The 20191-nt window shown below is 38.6% G+C and overlaps 2 protein-coding genes across 5 annotated transcripts; one reads left to right on the plus strand and one right to left on the minus strand.

Annotated features, from left to right (window-relative positions):
- Positions 1–3085: 3085 nt before the first annotated feature.
- Positions 3086–7607, plus strand: LOC113299526. Of its 2 annotated transcripts, none has more exons than XM_026548558.1 (4): positions 3086–3222; positions 3788–3858; positions 4003–4089; positions 4210–7607. In XM_026548558.1, the coding sequence occupies exon 4, from the start codon at positions 4297–4299 to the stop codon at positions 7201–7203; it is 2907 nt and encodes a 968-aa protein (XP_026404343.1). In that variant the 5' UTR covers positions 3086–3222; positions 3788–3858; positions 4003–4089; positions 4210–4296; the 3' UTR covers positions 7204–7607. The 2 variants fall into 2 exon arrangements, with proteins under 2 accessions (XP_026404343.1, XP_026404342.1); XM_026548557.1 differs by having other exon boundaries at positions 4213–7607.
- An 824-nt stretch (positions 7608–8431) lies between these two features.
- On the minus strand, positions 8432–18504 carry LOC113299527 (pre-mRNA-processing protein 40C-like). 3 transcript variants are annotated; one of them, XR_003335097.1, is made up of 18 exons: positions 18332–18504; positions 17490–17778; positions 17259–17399; positions 15426–16008; positions 15190–15341; positions 14961–14998; positions 14667–14745; positions 13755–14219; positions 13257–13340; positions 12585–12725; positions 12349–12455; positions 11440–11563; positions 10653–10796; positions 10308–10470; positions 10045–10191; positions 9839–9933; positions 9563–9685; positions 9133–9152 (listed from the first exon to the last, which is right to left on the minus strand). XR_003335097.1 is itself a non-coding variant. In XM_026548559.1 (17 exons), the coding sequence occupies exons 2-16, from the start codon at positions 17760–17762 to the stop codon at positions 8832–8834; spliced, it is 2922 nt and encodes a 973-aa protein (XP_026404344.1). In that variant the 5' UTR covers positions 17763–17778; positions 18332–18504; the 3' UTR covers positions 8432–8619; positions 8825–8831. The 3 variants fall into 3 exon arrangements, 1 of the variants encoding a protein (XP_026404344.1); XM_026548559.1 differs by lacking the exons at positions 9839–9933; positions 10308–10470 and adding an exon at positions 8432–8619 and having other exon boundaries at positions 8825–9152; XR_003335096.1 differs by lacking the exon at positions 10308–10470 and having other exon boundaries at positions 9001–9152.
- Positions 18505–20191: the final 1687 nt, after the last annotated feature.

A 20191-nucleotide genomic window follows, 5' to 3' on the forward strand; every position in this document is an offset into this window, starting at 1 on the left:
GATGCTACAAGAATTCAAACTCTAGCCAATATATGTACGGCTCAAGAATTCAAACTCTAGCCAATATATGGACTTGGGTTAACCACTCTCAATGCCCTGCATGCTTAAATGGATAAGCAAGAGTGCGACGTTCCAAATGTTGACTTAACACAATCAAGAAAATATCCAACAACTAGCAATGTGTTGTATGTTGTTTTGCTTTAATAATAACATCCATGTACCGTTTTGGTTCTATTTTTGATGGAAAGAACAAAATGATGAGTACAACAATGCCACAACTATAGATTCTTCATCAATGATACGAATTAAATCAAATGGCCATTGTATGGCTACTGCCCCCAATCGGAGAGCAGATTAACTTTATCAAATTAGAAAAAAAATGTGATGAACATATAAACACCACATGTACCCCTCCTCGACAGAGACATGCGGCAAAAAAATATATTAAATCAATCATTCTTTGGACAAGCTACAATACTGAATAAACAATTTTTCTCAATAAAAAATTATACTGTATAAGGTTAAGAGAAGTCATATCTACGCATTTACTGCTATGAATTCAGAACAATAAACCCAATCAGTAACAATTTTGAAGAAGAACCAGGGTAAAAAAAAGAAAAAGATACAAATTTATTTTGGATTTTTTTCCTTTATCAAACTACGTTCGTTATCGGCTTGGCTTGGCCAATGACCGTACAAGTCTTTAAGCCTTAAAACAATGCCACCTCAGCAGAAGGTACCGTCGTTAGATTAAGTGTAATGTACGGATAGAAAAGTGTTTGTGTCAAACCTATGCGTCGAAACTGAGAGTCTCGTGATCCGGACCCATAAGAGATATGCTTTAAAAAGTTTAAATAAATGAAAAAAGAATGCCTGTGAGGCTGAACATCAACCACTAAAAGCTTTTTTTTTTCTCCAAGCGGCGAAGATGCCTCTTACACTCCTTCACTTGGAGAAGCGCATTATTGAATTTGGGTGAAATTAGACCTTTCCACGACCCATTTGATCACTTTGAGTGGGAGTTTTCACCCTATAGACCTTGCTCTAAGACTGGGTCTTATGGCTCTTCGCAGGCTATTCCCAAATCACTTTCGACGTCAGCTTGGAAAGAGCCTAGCCTTAGCGGTAATTCACCATCTCAATAGCGAACATGCAATGATTGTCCATTTCTGAAGGAAAAACGGACAACGGTTGTCCGTATCTTAGAAAATGGACAATGGATATCCGTTTCATTTATACTATTTTGACCGGTCAACAACGCATGACCGGACAACCATTAACTCTTTGCGAATTAATAGTTCTCATTTCGTTGGTGTGTTTATCAAACTCTTCGCTACTCAATTATTCTGATTTTCTTGTCATCATGTCATTAAAAATATTAAAGTGAAAGAAACTATAGAGAGATTGAGAAGCAAAATCATAGGAATTTTCTGTTTTTGATACAATCTTCTTAGTATTTTTCATAAAATACTGATTAGATCATTAGATTTAGGGTTTTCTTATAAGATTCTTCTTCTTCTCTATGACTGATACGAATTTAGGGTTTTAGTATTTTGGTTGGACCATTTATAAGAAGATAAAAAACACCAAAAATCAAGATTCCCTGCTACAACCAGTTTGAAAGAAATTTTATGAATCCTTGTTGATTTGAAATTGTGATAAGAGTTCTAGTAGAATTAGGTGGTTTAGGAAGTTTGGTTGTTCACCAATTTAAGTTTGAAACAATAAAAAGTGATCTAACCTCACAAATTTGTTTCTGTTTGCTGTTTTAGGAAGAGGATTGGAAAAGGTAGACATGAACGAATGAAAAGCTTGATAAATTAGAACCTAGCAGTACGAACAGGGGCAGATCTATGTAGTGACTTGGGATGGCTTAAGCCAGCCCAAAGTCTAAAAAAAAAATTACATTGTGTAATGCAATTGTGTTTGGTTACAAAAAATCAAGCCTAAACAATAGGCTTAAGCCAGCCCAGCCCAGCCCAAGTCAATCCAATTTGTTTTCAAACCACCCGAACATTCATTTTCTGGTTGCACAGTTTGGCACAAAAGTTTGCATCCTAGTAAATGTGTGGAAACTGTTAAGAGGAGTAATACCAGCTGATGATAAAATGAAGAGGAGGAAATTTCAGTTAGCTTCAAGGTGCCCATTTTGTAAAAAAGTTGAGGAAAATCTAGACCACATTCTCTGAAACTGCAACTTTAGTGAAATCATTTGGAGCTGGCTTGGAGGTATCTTCTCTTTCATTAATCCTAAATCTCTTGAGGACATTATTTCATTTGCAGCATAAAAGTCTTTAAGTGAAGGAAATTTGGAGGATTGCAGCTCTAGTCACTTTAAAGGAATTATGGTTCTTGAGGAATCAATTGGTTTATGAAGAGAGTAGCTTGAATCTAGAAGCTCTAAAGTCAAGAATAACTCAGTTGATAAAAGACAGTGAAGTTAGAATGTCTGGCAGCATGTGGAATTCAATATGTGACTTACAGATATTAAAATACTTTGGCCTTAAATGCAGAAGAGTGAAAACTACAAAAATAACTGAGATTTTCTTTACTCTGCCTGACCCTTCTTTTTGCCTCATATGTTGTGATGGTGCTTCAAGAGAAAACCCAGGAGCAGCTGATTATGATTTTATCTGCAAGAAAGGAGATGGTGCATTTGAATTTGCTATATTATGAGGTATAGGTCTGGCAACAAATTTCATAGCAGAAGTAATGGTTGTAATTTGTGGGAGAATGGGCAGTTCAACATTTCATTCAAAAGGTATGCTTCAGAACTGATTCAAAAGCATGATATCAGCATTTCAATCCAGAAAAATCCCTTGGTGTATCATAACAAGATGAAATAACATTATTCCATTTTAAGGGTATACTTGGTTTTCCCCGAGAAAGGGTAGCTACGTCTTTTTACTCAAAAACTCATTTCGGAAAATAACCTAATCGTCTTCTTCACCAACAATCTTCTGTCAAGATTGACATAACCACCCTTGGATGATTCACCAATTACCCCTCATTTTGAATCTAATTACAAGGGCTCGTCTATATGAAAAGACGGAAGGCTAAAAGCCAAATCACAGGGACTCATTTCTTCAATATTTTTTTCTTCTTCTTCTCCCGCTGCCGTAGCTCAAGGCTTCTCACTTTTCCCCCTCTTCAATCCTCTCCTTCTAGAGAGGAACCCAACGCTTCTGGTTCTTCTTTATTTCACGCATCTGAATCGAATCAGTAAGTGATATCTATCTCTTTGTTAGGGTTTACATCGTTTTGTTGGGTTCTTTTAAGTACAGTAAGTGCTAGTTATTTTATTTCCTAATTTTAAACTTTCTTTTTGTAAAATTCTAGGGTTTTTTCTTATTACTTTTGAGCTGTAACTTATGGGTTGTGAGTAGTAAACATATTTGTACAATGGGTTTTCTTTACGGAGTGTATATCTCTGTAGATGGGTTGTGCTTATCGATTTTTTTTATTTTTTTATTTAGTTGGTTTGTTTCTGTTTGATTTCACTTCGTTCGAATGGGGTTTACAATGCTGGGTTTGATTTGTTTTTTTTTGTTATGCCTGGCCAACATTAGTTTTTTTTTTTTTGTGTGGGTTTTTGTGTGGGGTTGGGGAAATGAAGAGTATTAGATTGCTGTATGTGTTAGGGTTCAAGGATTTTCTGTTTGTTAGGTTTTCTATCAAGTATCTGCATATTATTTATGTATGGCATATTCTGTTTCATTTATTAGTTTCTGATGATGTATTTTTATGGTTTTGTTCAGAGCTAACACTAAGTTATTGTGCATCTCAGATTCCAAAACTAGGGGCTGGGTTTTCTTCTACAATCTGGACAATTGGGTCTAAGGTTGCTTCATTTTTGAGGTAAATTGTGGGTTTCTCATTGGATGGGTCCTGTGTTTGTAGACGTAACTTTTTCTGGCATCTATTGCTCGTCTGCTTGTTATGTTACTAAATTTGTTAGTATAGTAACCCTCTGGTGATTGATATCTCTGTGGGGTGTTACAGTGTGAGGTCGTAGAGGCAGAGTTTTGCATGTGAAAGCTAATTTGGAGGACGAGATTCGCCGAATTTTGCTCTTCCAACTTTGTTAAGGTTCGCAAGCCTTACCTTTTGATATGCATCTTTTATATGATTCTGTTATTAACTTTTGTTCCTCTGATTTCATAATGTGTTCACCTTTAGTGATAAATTTTATTTTTCTTGGTTCATTAGCAGGACTTCGTGAGGACAGCAATCTGTACATAATCTGCTGTCTTGTGTTCTGTGATTGAAGCCCGTTATTCTTCTATTCTACTGTTCATGGAGTTACCAGTGGACTGCAACAGAGATGAAGCTATCAGAGCCATGGAATTGGCTGAGAGGAAGATGAACAGCGAGGATTATGCAGGCGCCCGCAGAATGGCCATTAGAGCCCAAAAACTATATCCGAGTATAGAAAATATCACTCGGATGCTAACTGTTTGTGAGGTACACTGTTCTGCTGAGTTTAAGATAAATGATGGGAAGGACCTGGACTGGTATGGTATTCTTCAGATTGAGCAAACTGCTAATGATAAAACCATTAAGCAGCAGTACAGAAAGCTGGCGCTCCTACTTCATCCTGATAAGAACAAATTTCCTGGTGCAAGAGGGGCCTTTAATTTGATCAATGATGCACAGATGTTTCTTTCTGATCAGACGAAACGTAAGGGGTTTGATCATAGGCTCAAGTTAATGAGTTCTGGTCAACAGAGGCCTTCTGAACCACAACCAGTTAGGAACAACTTCACATCTTTTAATCATGCAAGTACTAGTACAGCAGCACAATTCACTAGCACAAATGCTCGGCAGCAAAATCAGCACCAAACCCAACCAGTGTTTGGTAATGGCCAGCAGACATTCTTGACTGCATGCCCTTTTTGTAGCTCAACGAACCAATCTTACAGGGAAAAAATAAATAAAGCTATTCGCTGTCAAAATTGCAGGCAACCTTTTATTCCCTATGAGTTGAACATTGCGGCACCGGTATCACAGCCACCCATAAAGACAGGTAGGGCTTATGTTGTTGGCGGGGCACCTAAACCCGAAGGAAAAGGTGTGGATGTCCATGCGGAAACTGCAACAGAAAGAAAAGGTATACCTGCAGAACGTGAACAATCAGGTATCAAGAACAGGAAAAGAGGAAGAAACCCTGAATTGGAGGAGGATTCTGTCAGATGTGATAGCGGAAGCAGCTTTACCGTGGAGAAAGATGCTGATCACAAAGCTGGACAGAACTCTGGACTCAACAGTGGTCGTGTTACTCGCACTACATCTCGGCAAAAACATGATGTTAGTTGCAAAGAGAATGTAAGTCATGATAATGACTTACCAATTGGATCAAGACGAAAAACTACTAAACTCGATGAGCCTGGGGTTAAGGTAGAGAAATATGAAAAAAAGGCTCCTGTTGAAGAAAGAACACCAGGTTGTAATGCTGGAAAGGGCAAGAAAAATGGGGAGGAAGTAACTGCAGATGGTGACAGCAATGAAGGACCTGGAAAAGTGGACGCTGAAGTTCCAGACCCAGATTTTTGTGACTTCGACAAGGACAGAAGTGAAACATGCTTTGCAGTTGATCAGATGTGGGCCATTTTTGATGATTTAGATGGTATGCCCAGATTCTATGCACGGATTAAAAAAGTATATTCACCTTTCAAGGTGGGTATCACATGGTTGGATTTTGTTGCTGGTGATCTAGATGAAACTGCTTGGAGGAGAAGTTTGTTACCTGTTGCTTGTGGGAAATTTAAACATGAGAAGAATGATACCGTTGAAGATATATGTATATTCTCTCATAGGATAGTTTGGGATAAAGGTGTAAGAAACAGTTACATGATCTATCCCCGAAAAGGTGAAACATGGGCCCTCTACAAGAACTGGAACATTAACTGGAGCTCTGATCCGAACAACCACAGAAAGTATGAGTATGAACTTGTCGTAGTCCTTTCAGATTATTCGCAGACATCCGGCATTTTGGTCGCGCGTTTGGTCAAGTTGAAAGGTTTTGTATGTCTGTTTAAGCCAACTAAAACCAATGGCATGGCTTCCTTTCAGATACCGTCCAATGAAGTTTTAAAGTTCTCACATAGGGTACCTTCATGTAGAACGAATGGTCAAGAACGAGCTGGTGTCCCTGAAGGTTACTTTGAACTTGATCCTGCTTCCCTACCCACTAACCTTCCTGAAGTTTCTGCTTTTATTGATGTGGAAGCTGGGATAGCCGAGGATGGTAAAAGTAACGGGTCCTTTAATTATGTATCAGAGGAGAAGCCTCATCAGCCGAAGAAGAGGAAAAATCCCGATGAAAAGAGTACCTTAAATGAGAGCTCACCAGGTAGAACTAGGTCTTCTTCTAAGATGTCAAATGGATACTATAAAAGTGCAAATGAAGAACCTGCAGAGAAATGTGTTTCCGAAACTTTCAGTGCTCCAGATGGCGTGACAGCCAAGACAGAGAGAGTTTCGGAGCAAGTTACTTCTGTGACTGTAGACCCTTGTGTGCTTCCGGAGTCGGAATTTTATGGCTTTGAAGTTGACAAAACTCAAGACAAATTTCAAGCTGGTCAGGTATGGGCTTTGTATTGCGAGTTGGATGGCTTGCCCAAGTACTATGCTCAAATTAAGAAGGTGGAATCAACCCCAGAGTTCAAACTGAACATACAATGGCTTGAAGCTTGCTCCCCACCTAAGGGTGTGCTCCGGTGGCGTGACAACAGTAAGATGCCTACGTGCTGTGGTGTTTTCTCTAGTGGTGAAAAGACGGAGTTTAATGATACTGCTACTTTCTCTCATCTTTTAAAAGGAGCAGCAGCTGTGAAGAGAAACAGGTTTGAGATATATCCAAGGAAAGGGGAGGTGTGGGCAATATACAGGAACTTTAGTTCCAAATTGTCTTCTTCTGACCTCCAAACATGCCAGTATGACATAGGAGAAGTTGCAGAGGTGGATGGTGCAATGAAGGTGTTGGTTCTGGAGAAGGTTTCTGATTATAAGACGGTTTTCAAGAGAAAATCAGGGCATGAATCCATAGTTGAAATACCACATCATGAGTTGCTTAGGTTCTCTCATCAGATTCCTGCAATCCAGTTGACTGATGAAAAGGAAGGTACACTGCGTGGATGTTGGGAGTTGGATCCCAAAGCAATACCTGTTAGTTTCTTTAATTCTAAGTTTTGTTTTAAATGATCAGGTTCTTACTTACCTGGGAAGTGGTTCACCCTTAGCTAGTTGGTTTTTTGTAGCCATTGGAGCAGGTGGGGCAGGTAAGGCCCTTGCTTACCTGCCCAATTCCAAAGGGGGCAAGAGTTGTGACAGCCAACCATGCTTATGGTAAGATTTCTAGAATTGATTGGTTGGCAGTGCAGTTACTCTTGCGCATTGGAAACTTTTTGCTCAGAGGATGGAGTGATTTTTTGTGAATATAACATATATAAGAAAACACCTTATACCAAAGGTTTGATTTCTATTCAGTTACATCTGAGTTTTGATGGTTTTGCTGCTCAGTGAATTCTTGTCTCTTCTTCCACATACTCTGAGACTAAAAATATTGTGTATAAATAAAATGGAAATTTTGTTTTTTCATCTTGCCATAATCTGTGTATCACTGAGCTGTTTGTTTTTTTGTCTTGCCATAATCTGTGTTAATATGCAGTGTACCCCAAGTGCTTGTGCACTGTTTTTTTTTTTTTTTTCCCGTTAGCACTCCAAAAATGAATACACTCTTGCGGGAAGAGCAGAAGAATCTGGAGATATTTTTAAGATAGTATGAGGTTTCGGCTCTTCATTAAGATTTTTTTTTTTTTTTGGGTCGTTAAGATTTAGGGCTAACCAAACGCATCTGAGAATTTGTTAGTTATGATTTGGAGAGTTTGAGAATTTTTCTCCGGATTTCAGAGGAATCTTAGCGGCTGATAAAGGCCATAAAGCTGGGAGAGTGTACTTTCTAGGCATCAGTCTGGTTCTGTTGTTCTCTTTGTTTGGGAGAGTGTACTTTCTAGGCACTTTCTAGGCATTAGCTCTGGTTTTGTTGTTCTCTTTGTTTGATTGGGCCCCTTCTGGTTGTGACTTTCAAACTTCCGCGCCTAAAATTGATGACAACTGATCTGTTGCAAAATCGTGCACCCAGTCTAGGCAAAGCCCCCTGTATCCTAATTCCAGGTTCATAACTTGTTGTCACGTCCAAAAAAATAACAATTAGAGCAGCAAAGCTTTTGCAGCCGGTTGACAATGGAATCATAAAAGAATTCAAATTGCCAAAAAGCCAGAATTGGACACTTTTTAGTTCCAAGGCAAAAGGATGATACTTTAGCATCGTCGTAAACTTACATCAGAATGGCAGACAGTTGTAGTATATATATAGGACTAATCTATACTTGATAGGGAAGTCAGCAAAACAAGTGAACCCTAAGAAGAATCAGAGTCAAGAAGCTGCGTCGAATTGCAATGTTTAATGTACATATTCCATGGAACAATTGACCCATTCCATAAAAATTGTTTGCCCAAGATAGAAGCTCAAACTCCGCAGCATTTGTTAACCATGGTTCACTCAAGTTCTTATGCGATCCCTCTATGCAACGGTATCTCACTCCAATCCGATTTTGCCTGAACAAAGACGGTGAAATCATCAACGGTGACTAATTTGTCATTGGAAATCCAACAGCTGAACTTAATGTTGGAAAAGAATCTAGAAGTAATCCAACTGATAGAAGGTGAAAAATAGGTCAACAGGAAGTTTGTGTACATGCAAGACTGCAACATTTAACATTAGCTACTTCATGAGACCATACTTGACGGGAAGAAATTTAACCTTGTAGCTAACTCCGCCCATGAATTCTCCTTGATCCTACTGGTGACTTCCTGGAATCAAGATAGCTTCTACTCTTTGCATCTGTGCTAAGCTTGTCTTCCCTTGAGTCGGATCCCACTTTTTGCTTTCGCTGCATTTCCTCCGCATATTGGCGCCATAAGATCTCTCTTTCTTTCCTCGGCATTTTAGAATATCTAGGATCAGATTTTAGAAGCTGTTTAGCAGTGGACCAGGAAGTAAGAACAGTCTTCCCATCTTCACTCACTTGATCACTTGCCTCTGCAGTTATGACCTCAGCTAACAGAACTTGGAACTCACGCGCACACCGCTGGAAATGTCAACAACATTTTTAGGTCAAATAGCAAATTTAGATGGAATTAAGGCCAACCCCCAGGATAAACCATTTAGCCAATGAGCCACCTCTTAGATGAGTCATAATCCTAGAGATAAAGACACTACTCAAGCTCCATAGGAAGCGCAGTAAAAGAATGATACTTAGACTGCTCGATAACAACCTCGAGGTGTGATCCTGATTGTTAATCAAAGCAAACTTTGATGTAGGACAATATAAACAAACATGGATCTGATTCATCTGGAAACCTTGTGACAAATTACCACTATTGCGCTAAAACTAATAGAAACTATGTTCTCTGCCATAAGAGATACCAAACATAAATACTACAAAAGCCATCGGATAACATTTATAATACAGCTGACATAACTCGACCACACAATTACCTCATAGAGTGACTTTACGTGATCTCGAAAAAGCTTTTCTGCATCAGATTTGTCTAAATCAGGGTTGATATAACGCCCTTGGGGATCTCTTTCCAATTTAGACTTTGATTCTGTCCAAGATGCCTAAAGAAATGCACAAAAGATTAGAAGTTGTCTTTTATTATTCATAGAATATAACTTAGCTTAAATTAATGAAATTTTACTTTTAGGGTCTGTGATGCGGGTCCTGCACAATGTGAAAGCACAAAAAGATAGATATAAGATGTTCTTTCCCACCTGCTTGCATGGTGGTCCATCCCAACCTAGTTTCTTTACTGCATCCACACCATGCAGACCTCCAACAGATCATTATGGATCTCTTAAAATTTAAGCTACTCCCAACCAAATAATTAGATGCAGAGAATTCAAAAACTTGAAAGAAGACAAATCTTCAGGTATTAAAACCATATAGTAGCTCAGTGGAGTAAGGGTTTGAAAACTACCTGAGGGTCTTTGATTGTCTCAACAAGCAAAGCTTGATAAGAAGAAACAGCCTCCTTCCTACGAACTTTAAGGCGCACTCTCTCCACCTCTTGTTCGTCTCTTTCTTTCCGTTTCCGCATTTCTCGTTCCCTTTCCTTGAGTTTATCCTGTAAATCACAACAATGTCAGATGAAAAAGATCCCAATTTATAGCATAAAGTAGTCCAGTTACGGATCTACATACACTTAAGATAGGAAACTAATCACACTGGCTAGTGACTAACATTGGATGGGTCAACCCTCAAATTGTAAGCAGAACATCGCCTGGCATTTTCATAATCTCATGAATGCTGAAATATATTACCAACCCTTGATCATTTTACAATGACGACCATGATATTGCCTCTTGACCATTGCTCATATTCAGATTGATGTCAGCCATATGACCTTACCAGGAATGCCACAAGTATGTCTAGTTAATATAGGCAAAATCACAAACTACAGGGTATCAATTTTAATATGCAGACATGCAATGACTCACCAAGTCTTTAATTAACCGACACAAATGCGATGATAAAAACTTTTCTGAAATAAAAACTGTTCAGAATAAGAGCTTAGACAAACCAAACCTGTTCATCTCTTTTCGCTTTTGACACTCTTTCCACTTCCTCTTCCACAGCTTTTAATTCAGATATGTATTCATCAAACAACATTTCTCTATCTTCATGCCCAACAGATTTGTATCTAGGGTCATCTCTTAGGCTATCTTTTACCTACACCAAGCACAAGAATATTAATATCTCTATTTAAATAGGAGCATAACATAATTAACAACGAAAAAAACTTTTAGCTCTGGATTTGACCAGTTTAGTGACCAGAGTTTACATTTCGAACACAATTTAGAAATGTTGTTATTTGCCAAATAGGCTAAAGAAGTTGAGGACTTCCCTCATAGGCGCAACACAAAAATTCTCACCAAGAAGTTTTTTATAAACAATTTTGGGTCCCTCTAGTTTCTGGCTTCCAGCAGATATATATTATTGTAAAAAGATTACCTATACCACAAACCAAATTGTTCCTAACATTATGCAAATAACAAACCAAACCTTTCGAACAACCAATACATGATAAAACAACACTTGCTTCTACTATAGTAAAATGATGACATGAAATTATTTTTTAATAATTCCCAAGCAAAATTCTGGTTGTCTGTTTAATTGGTTTGCCTTTCAAACAGTTAATGCATCAATTTTCAAGTATTTCGCATAAAGCAAACCTTCCTATTTGTGCAGTGACAGAATTGTACATCCAAACACCTGCATAAGATTCATTAGAATCAAACTAAGGAAAACAAGGACCATAAATCCAAGGTTACATCAGTTTGAATGCCATGAAATTGTGCATAGAAATACGCACCCTAGACCAACGCGAACTTGTATTTATATCTCCTTTATCTCGCAGCATAGACTTGAAGCTAGAAGTGGCTGCTTCTCTTGCAGCCCGAATCTTCTTTTCAGCTGCTCTCTTTAGTGGAAGAACCCTGCAAGCAGATTAAAAATAATAATTAAATAACCAATTCAATGTGACATGAAAGGCCAAAAGCAGCAGCATTTAAAGAATTGAACAATGAAAAAACTAGATGAACACTTAATTTAGATGAACATCCTCACATATGGACAACAGTTGCATAGAAATTTATCTGTGACAAGCAGCAGGTACACTTTTTTGTGTTACCGGAACAAAAGAAACCTCAAATGCTTGACGAAATCAAAGGGAAACTATATGCACAAAGGGTTAAAAAAATTCGACCAGATAAGAGTGAAATTTTTCCTGTTCAATTAGGTTTCAAGTCAGACTGATGACTGCTCTGACCATTCCTTACATACTAACTCTAAGACAACACGGTTTAGTGAAGAATTTTTATCTCAGACAATGTGATACCCGACGCGAGAAACCCATCTTTGGCAATGATTCCGGCATGTTTTCCCACACTACTTCAGCCCATGAGTTGGTACACTACTCCGTTCAAGAAATTTTCAAAGTGTTCTTTACCTAGCAATACTCATACTCATACACAAATAAGCATATGGCTGGATACGAAGAAAATAAATAAGATGCTGTATTGGCTACACCTGTAAGGACACAGGGCTATGGCAGTTGTTTTGAATGAAAATAATGTTGAAAATAAATTTCTTCCTCGGAAAAGAAAACAATTACGTAACTATGCTGAACACTGGCAATAACAATTTTTTCCTCTGATAATGATACAAACGCTAGCATGATGTGGACAGAGCAGTTGGAGAGGTGAAACTTCAAATTGCATACCTCTCATTCAATAAAAGCTCCCGTTCCTTGCGATCCAAAGCCTCAAAGCGTGGATCATTACCCCACTTCTTTTTGAAAGACTGGTAATCAGTCTTATGATCTATACCCTGGTAGGAGAACATTTTGTCAGCGAGCAACAAGGGTTTAAGGTTTGGTTCTAATAACACAAAACTGCGAACATGAAACTATACTAAAAACATGATAAAACAAGGAAACCTTATGATTCAAAGTATAACCTCTGAAGCTTCTTCGAGCAACTGCTTGAAATTCTCTATTGCTGCTTTCTGAGCGGCCCTCTTTTCCTTGCGCTCCTCCTCAGCGCGTGTGCGGACATAGTGTTCAAATAACGATCTGCGTGCGGAATAACCTGGAACAGCCTGTAAGAACAAAAAAATTCGGATAAGAAACGTAACAAACTGAACTCCTATTCCACAAAAATTCATCAGAGTGTACAGTATATAGGATACAGATTCATGGATGCCGCATAACTATCATGTATCAACCTTTACATATATACCGTTTACAAACTAACTTTATCCTAGCTTCCTCCGCCAGAAGAGCCGAGCTCAAATGGCCAAACGTTCCTCGAAAAGCATTACACATCAGCAAGATAAAAGAAAGAATCCACAATAGTAACAGATTAACTCGTTCAATAGCTTAAGCATTTCGCGCAATGTCGTCATAATGTACACCTTATAGGTTACAAGATTCAAAGATGCCACATAACTATGACACCGTACACAAGGTAGTCCTGTAATCCCATTAAGCTGAACTATCAATTCCTAACTCATCCTGTCACAACTGTAAAAATAGTAAATGGGGCTAACCAACTGTTAAATGGAATGCAGTGGTTGAAAAGTCCCAAATTTCCCGTAGTAAGAAATGCACAATCTTTAAACTCAACCAACCTTAAAACGTGGATCAAATACTATCTTTGGCAGCTCCTTCTCCCATTTCGAGAATGGTAAGATTCCACGTTCTTTAAGCATCTCCTGTAGACAGGCAAACAGAATTGATGTAAACTCCATTCGAAATCAAAAGAGTAGCTACAGAAAGTTTGTGAGCGAACACAAGTAATATATGACTAAAGCAAGCATCATCTGATCTGATGCATCCCTTCATCTGGAGCTGTCATGATAAGAAATCAGGAGAAGTGCATGTGAGCTTCGCATATGACCACATGGCCCATGCACAGAGAGATAATTTACTTCATCTAGACATAATTGCAGACCCCCATCTATGAAGGTGACGGGGGAAGTTGTTGAGGGACAGTATGTATTCTTACCAGATGTGATAAAGGTCTGAGTCAGCTGAACACTGAAGGTAACGATTTACTATGTAACTTAACAAATGACGTGCTGTGGTATTTGTTACCAACTTCCAAGAAATTTAATAATAGAGGATACCTTAAATTGCATTATACACTCCTCCTTAGTTGGCCCACTGTCCACATCTTCCGAGTCTGAAGATGAGTCTGACATATTCTCATCTACATTAGCATCCTTCTGTTTGTCTTTGCTGTTTTCGCCCAGGCTCTTTTTCACTGCCGCATCAGCTGGTTTAGAACCGTTAACATCTGATGCTGCAGGTATGGAGGAAGTTTGAAGAGGAGAAGAGGCAGCGGGAACACCGGAATCCTGTAGCTTTTTTTTAACCAAATCCAGAGCAGACGACGCTCCAGGTGCAGATGGTCTAAATGCAGTAGCATCCCGACCTCCCGTAGTAATGGCAGGAGTGCTCAGAGTAAAAGGGGCAGGTTCTTTCTCAGGTAAATTAGCATTTTGCACCAATAGCATACTTGTTTTAACGAGGTCTTCATCCTGTTTCTTTTTCAATTCTGTCACTTCACTGGGTATTTGCCAACAGCTAACCTGAAATAGAGAGAGATAGATAAGAAAAAGAGTTCCAGACTCCAATGTGAATTTCATATTTGGTCATCAGTAGCAGCTCAGTCGACGAGTTAAAAGCTCATGTTACTTCAATCCTCTTACAAATTTAACGCAAGATATAATCATGATTCACAAGTTTTAAGTTGCTCATCCGTTTAGGTCTCAAGTGTAGCTCACCTAATTCAAGGTGCAACAAAAATACAATTTAGTGCTTAATCTCTTCTTAAGATAGCATTCCTTATCAAAGCTCTAGAATTTGAGGATAATAAGTTTAACTTTTGAGCATTCTAGTAGTACAATGCGTTTCAGAATGGAAATTGCATGCCAGTAATACAATATATTTTTAAACTTAGACTAGGTAGGGAACATTATTGATAAAAAGGGATCATATTGTTTCACAAATAAAAAATAGACTGTAAACGAGCAAACCTTGGTTATACTGTTGTAGTAGTACTTCTTTCCATCATCTGTGGTTACTGACGCCCAGTCAGTACCGGGCAATTTTTCCCTGAGTGCATCAGAGCATGAAAATGTTACAAGAAAAAACATGATTGAAGTCGAAGATATTTCATAACATGTGACGCAAAAAAAAAAAATCATGGAGAAGGCATGGCATCATCAATATCAAAAATGACCATTAATTAAGGCCAATGAAAAAGACAGAAGTTTCTATTTTTTCACAAAGTTATTTTCGAAGACTAATGAGAGAGAATGTTTACTTACCATGAAACAGGAGTTGGCTGAACTGTCACTTTATTAGGCTGCAAAATTGGACCCAATAGGAGTAAGTTCTACTGAATGGACAAAGATTCTGGACATTGAAAATGAACAGGGTACAATTTTGAATTAATAAAACAACTTTTTGTATTAAAAAATACCTAAGCAGTTAAGTATGTATTGTGCAAATTTAGACTAATACGTACAATTAACACAAACAAATCCTTTTATGTACCTCCCCCTTAAAACCTACAGGCTTCTCATATGTGGATTCTTTTGTGATGGCATTATAATAGTACACTACTCCTGTTTCAGCCTTGTGTGCAGTCCACGCATCTTCTTGGGTGTTGATAGAGCCTCCATCAGCGTTCATCTGCTTGTTGTGATCTGTGCAACACCCCAAGCAAGATTAATCAAAATGTTACATCACTATTTAATTAGCTAGAAATCGACTTGGAAACTCAAGAATACCGATTCCTGGAGGAGGTAATTCAGCTTGCATCCCTGATCTGCTTATAGATTGGGCAGGTCCAGTAGAAGATAGAGAGATCCCTCCAGGAGGTCCATGTGGGTGTACCACAAGAGGCTGTGAATCTGGCAAGGTTCCAGAAGACAAATTCACACCACGAATAGGCATAATATGTTGCCCGGGAAGTACAGGAGGGTAAGGTAAAAAAGGAGGATTCTGAAAGCCACCACGAGGCGGGGGCTGCAACCAAGGTGTTTGATGGGGTAAAGGCATAGCAGGTCGAGATGCATAAGGCGGATGAAAGTGTTGCTGAACAGCTGAATTGTATGGAATATGAGTAGTAGGTGGCGTCAGCTGTCTGAACTGTGCAGGAGATGAAGAAGTAGATGGCGACACAGATGGAGGAATTCCTGAGAGATCTGAAGTTGAGGGGGTGCCGGGCATGACAGGGCGTCCAGGAAAAGCTGGGGCAGTAGGCATCCACATTGAGGAACTTGAAGGATGGACACGCAAAGGCAGACTCTGGGAATTAGGTGATGCAGATGTGGCGGTCCGAGCTTCTTGAGGGGCTGCAAATAAGGTATTCTGCAATCAACGAAGAAATTGAAAATAAGTAAATAAAATGAGTGATGACAAGTAGAATGCAACGAAACGAGGAACACATGTCTTTTAGCATGTATCCATACAAACAACCAACACGCAGCATTCTACATGTCCGCGAGCATTTAAGCCAAAACAATATACAGTAGAACAGAGCAAGAGTCCAACTCTGGTTAGATGATCCCCAATCGTCCAATTGGTTCAATCGTTCTGAAACAGTCGGAGCTAACCCGTGCATAAAACTTCTCCAGAAATGAAAAATAACAATTGGCAAAGCATCTATATAACTACAAGGCGTGCATTTTTCTCAGACAACATGAGCTACACCAGGTTTATGATCCATATATGACACCAGAACTTCTTCGCCGTGTTTTTCAGTTAACAAAAGAAGTACTAACAAGTAAGCGTATCAATATTGGGTTATAATTGGGTCATAAGAAAGTAAGAAACCCACAACTAGCTGAGTTAGCCTTAACAGACAAGAAACAAATCCCTCGTTAACAAGGTTAGAGCCTCTTAAATGGTGTGGAGGACAATTAATCTAACCAAAAAAATTATGGTTTTCAGTGATTCACTGCAGCTTTCGAGTGGGACATCAAACTGAAGAAATGACTGCAATAGAGGGGGGCCCTTCAAGCCTTAGGAGCAGGTCCAGAAGAGGGCTCTGGATCTATGTAACTTATAGCCAAGTAGATTAAGACACCCAGGATGACCAAGTCCGGAGGTTGGAAGGATGTTCCAGTAGTTAGTATACTCTAGCCACTTCTAAAGTTACCTGAATGAATGGCCTTGAAGTTGCCCATAAAAAATATTATACAAATGACACAATTTTTTTCCGCAGGGAGATCGTAGATTTGTAAATCTTCTGAATCCAAAATTCTCTAAGAGAGGCACTTTGCAATCTATATGCTCATTCTATTGCCAATGTGGATAGCCAGTGTGACACAGCCGTAACGCAAAGGAAACCAAGAACAAGCAAAGAAAACATATCAGTGTGAGTGGAGCGGGGAATCAATGTAGAATTCACCTGATTAAACATCTAAACAATCTGAACTCTACACATTTCCAGGACAGTAGTGAAGTTTTATGAAGAATGGATTCGAACAGTTCGTCTATTGATGCCTTGGTGACAATAAATTTAGGTTCATGATTTATTATGAACTCATAGGTATCAAAAGAAAAGATACAAGTCTAACCACCATTTTACTCTCAACTTAATTTGTTATGATCCTTACCGTACTAGATTGGAAGTGATGGCTAGTGGCTCCAGCAGTATTATTTGGCATGATGTTGTATGAGAATGAAGGTCCAGTCGTCGAAGTCTGAACTGGGGGCTGAAGGGACGCCACAACTCCTGGTCCGTTGGACTTCATATCCTAATGTGAAAATGAACTGATAATCAGAGAAAGATGGATTGTGTTGTGTTTTGGGTAAATCAGAAAGAAAAAGTAAAGTTGGCAACTTACAGGAGTAGAAGGTTGTTCGGCATTTCCTGACACACTGTTACCATTGGAAACTGCATTGTAGGAGAATGAAGGTGATGTGACAGAATTTGTTTGGGGAGATTCTAACGTCGCATCATTTTTAGTATCACTTGAACCTTTCTGTGGCGATGAGTCCCCACCTGGAGCTGGAACAGCAGCAGTTGGACTTGCAAGAGTTGTTGATGATCCAGTAGCAGGTGTAGGTGGTCCTACCTCATGGGCATGCTGGGTTGCAACTTGCATTGGTGACGACATTGCTTAGATGCTAAACCTAGAATGAACAGATTCATAAGAAATAGAGTGTTCAGATGTCGTGGGGTGTTAGGATGTATTAACTTGATGAAAGTAGAATACACAAGTAACTCACTCAACCAGACATTTTGATGAAATAAAACCCGATCAAACCCCAAAAGAATGAAGATGTAATACACAATTGCCACTTATAATTAGTCAACACCGTATTGAAGATTACTAGAACGCTAAAGCAAATGCAATGAAGAATTAGATGGTTCTGAAATACAATTTTTGGTGGTGACTATTCAAAACGACTCAAGTGTCTAACAACCTAAACATGAACCACTTTGTATTGTAACAAACTCCACTAACATCATCAATAATCAATAAAACATGCATACAATAAATCAATAATTAGGGTTTATTCTCCCGTGTGTACCCTCCTGGAGTTCATTCTCCGGGGAACTCCGTTTAGATCATTCTGGTGGTTCACAAACAAAAAGTAATTTCGGAAACTTTACAGAATAAATGTTTATTACAACCAACAACAGAAGCCCTAAAAAATATGTACAAAGAAAAGAGAGACTGACCTGTGCTACGGAGATGATGATTTAGGGTTCGCAAAATAAATATCTTATTCAGTATTCCTTAAGGAGTAGAATAGAAGAATCATTGAATAACAGTCACACTCTTCTTCTTCTACTACTAGTTTTTCCAATGAGCTGAGCTGAGCTGAGCTGAGAAGAGAAAAAAAAAAGAAAAAGAAAATCTTCTCTGCCTATTACAAAGAGAGACGAGGTTTAACGTTGTGCTGTTTTCTTTCTCGGTTCGGTTCTGATCCGATTTATTGGTTCCGGTTCTTAGCTCCAGGCCCAAAAAGTAAAACCCATCAAGGGAAAAACATAGGTAGGATACGTACTGTGCTTGTTTTTACGAGGCAAGGGTTTTACCTTTCGGTTGTTAAGAGATCTTTGGGTGATATAGTTGTTCTTCGTTGTGATAGTATATCCAAAGAATGGTGAGACAACAAAAAAGTTCTGCCAAAGCTCAGGTGTATACAACAACTTCAGCAGCAGCACTACCTATGGTTGTTGCATATGGGAAACGTCGTATTAGTGGTGAGATGGAGAAGAAGAGAGGTTTAACTCGTTTTCGAAACAAGAAAAATAACAACCCTAGGAAAAAGTATCAGAACAAGTACAAGGATGGGTTGACAAGGCGTAAAGGACAAGTGCGTGTTGTGAAGAAGCCTATGGGTCCTTATGGTGGAGAAGTATCTGGAATCAATGTTGAAACCAGCCACAGTATAAGATTCAAAAATTAGTTGTGTTTTAGTTTTCTCTTCGATTATCTAGATATGTTTCCATTCCCTGTATGCGTTCATGGTTATACGAGATATGAATGATGGCATGACAGTTCCCAATTATAATGGTTATGCATATTGTTTTTTGTTTAGATGCTCTTAAAATGTTTGTGCTGGCATTGTCGTTTGTGTTTCTGCTGGGAGGAGTTTAAGTGTTTAACCACCAATCTGCAATGCAAAGTTAGCTAGAGTATGAGCCAAAATGCTTGTGTTTGGCTGTTTTAGCAAGATAAATCCCAATAATGCTGCTTGAGCTTCGGCTTCAGTTCGGGTGCAGAGATGATGCGCCTTAGTGCTGCATCCTTCAATTTGAGCTTGAATATTTATCTTGGTATTATCTTCGAGGAGAGCTCTCCAACTTGACCTCTCATCTTTTATACTCTTAATCCTTTCAAGCTTTGATAATCCACATCCACATTGATTAAACCAGTATAAAGTTAAATCGATGATGTTGTTCACATTGGAAAATTTTGTCATTTCTAGCCCCTACACATAGCGCAGAATAAGCAAGCTCACCTTGAATGACTACTGATCATGTCCTTCATTGGGACGATCGATCGGAGGGCCCGAAGGAGTCCCTTTTATGGCCATTTTTTTTTTTTGTAAAATGAAGCTTCACACAAATGTGCGATTTGATAAAAAGATTGGAAAATTTTGGTGTCCATGGTTACTTTTTCACTTGACACAATTATCCCTCTCTTTTAGTCCATACTATAACTCTTTACGTACCTTATTTTTCAGGGGTATAATTGACAATCAAACTATAATATAACATATCTAAAAATCTGTGCCTTAGAATTTACAAATTTTATCTCGTTGGAAAACTTTTAAGGAGAGATACACAACGAGTACAAACAACAACATTAAATTTAAAGTTTTTACGAAAAATTAAGAGGTTTTTGTTATTTTAAGAATAATTTTCGAAAATTGAATACATAGTTACCATGCAAACCACCACAAAGGATTCATAGCATATTATGCATGCATATTTTGGTTAGGGTCGTGCTATCCCGCGCGGCTTCTTATAACTCAGTTATAACCTAGCGAGTCAGCGACCGTCGGATTCTAAACAATGTTAGATTACAAC

The sequence above is a fragment of the Papaver somniferum genome, chromosome 7, assembly GCF_003573695.1.
Source record: "Papaver somniferum cultivar HN1 chromosome 7, ASM357369v1, whole genome shotgun sequence".
NCBI classification, from domain to species: domain Eukaryota; kingdom Viridiplantae; phylum Streptophyta; class Magnoliopsida; order Ranunculales; family Papaveraceae; genus Papaver; species Papaver somniferum.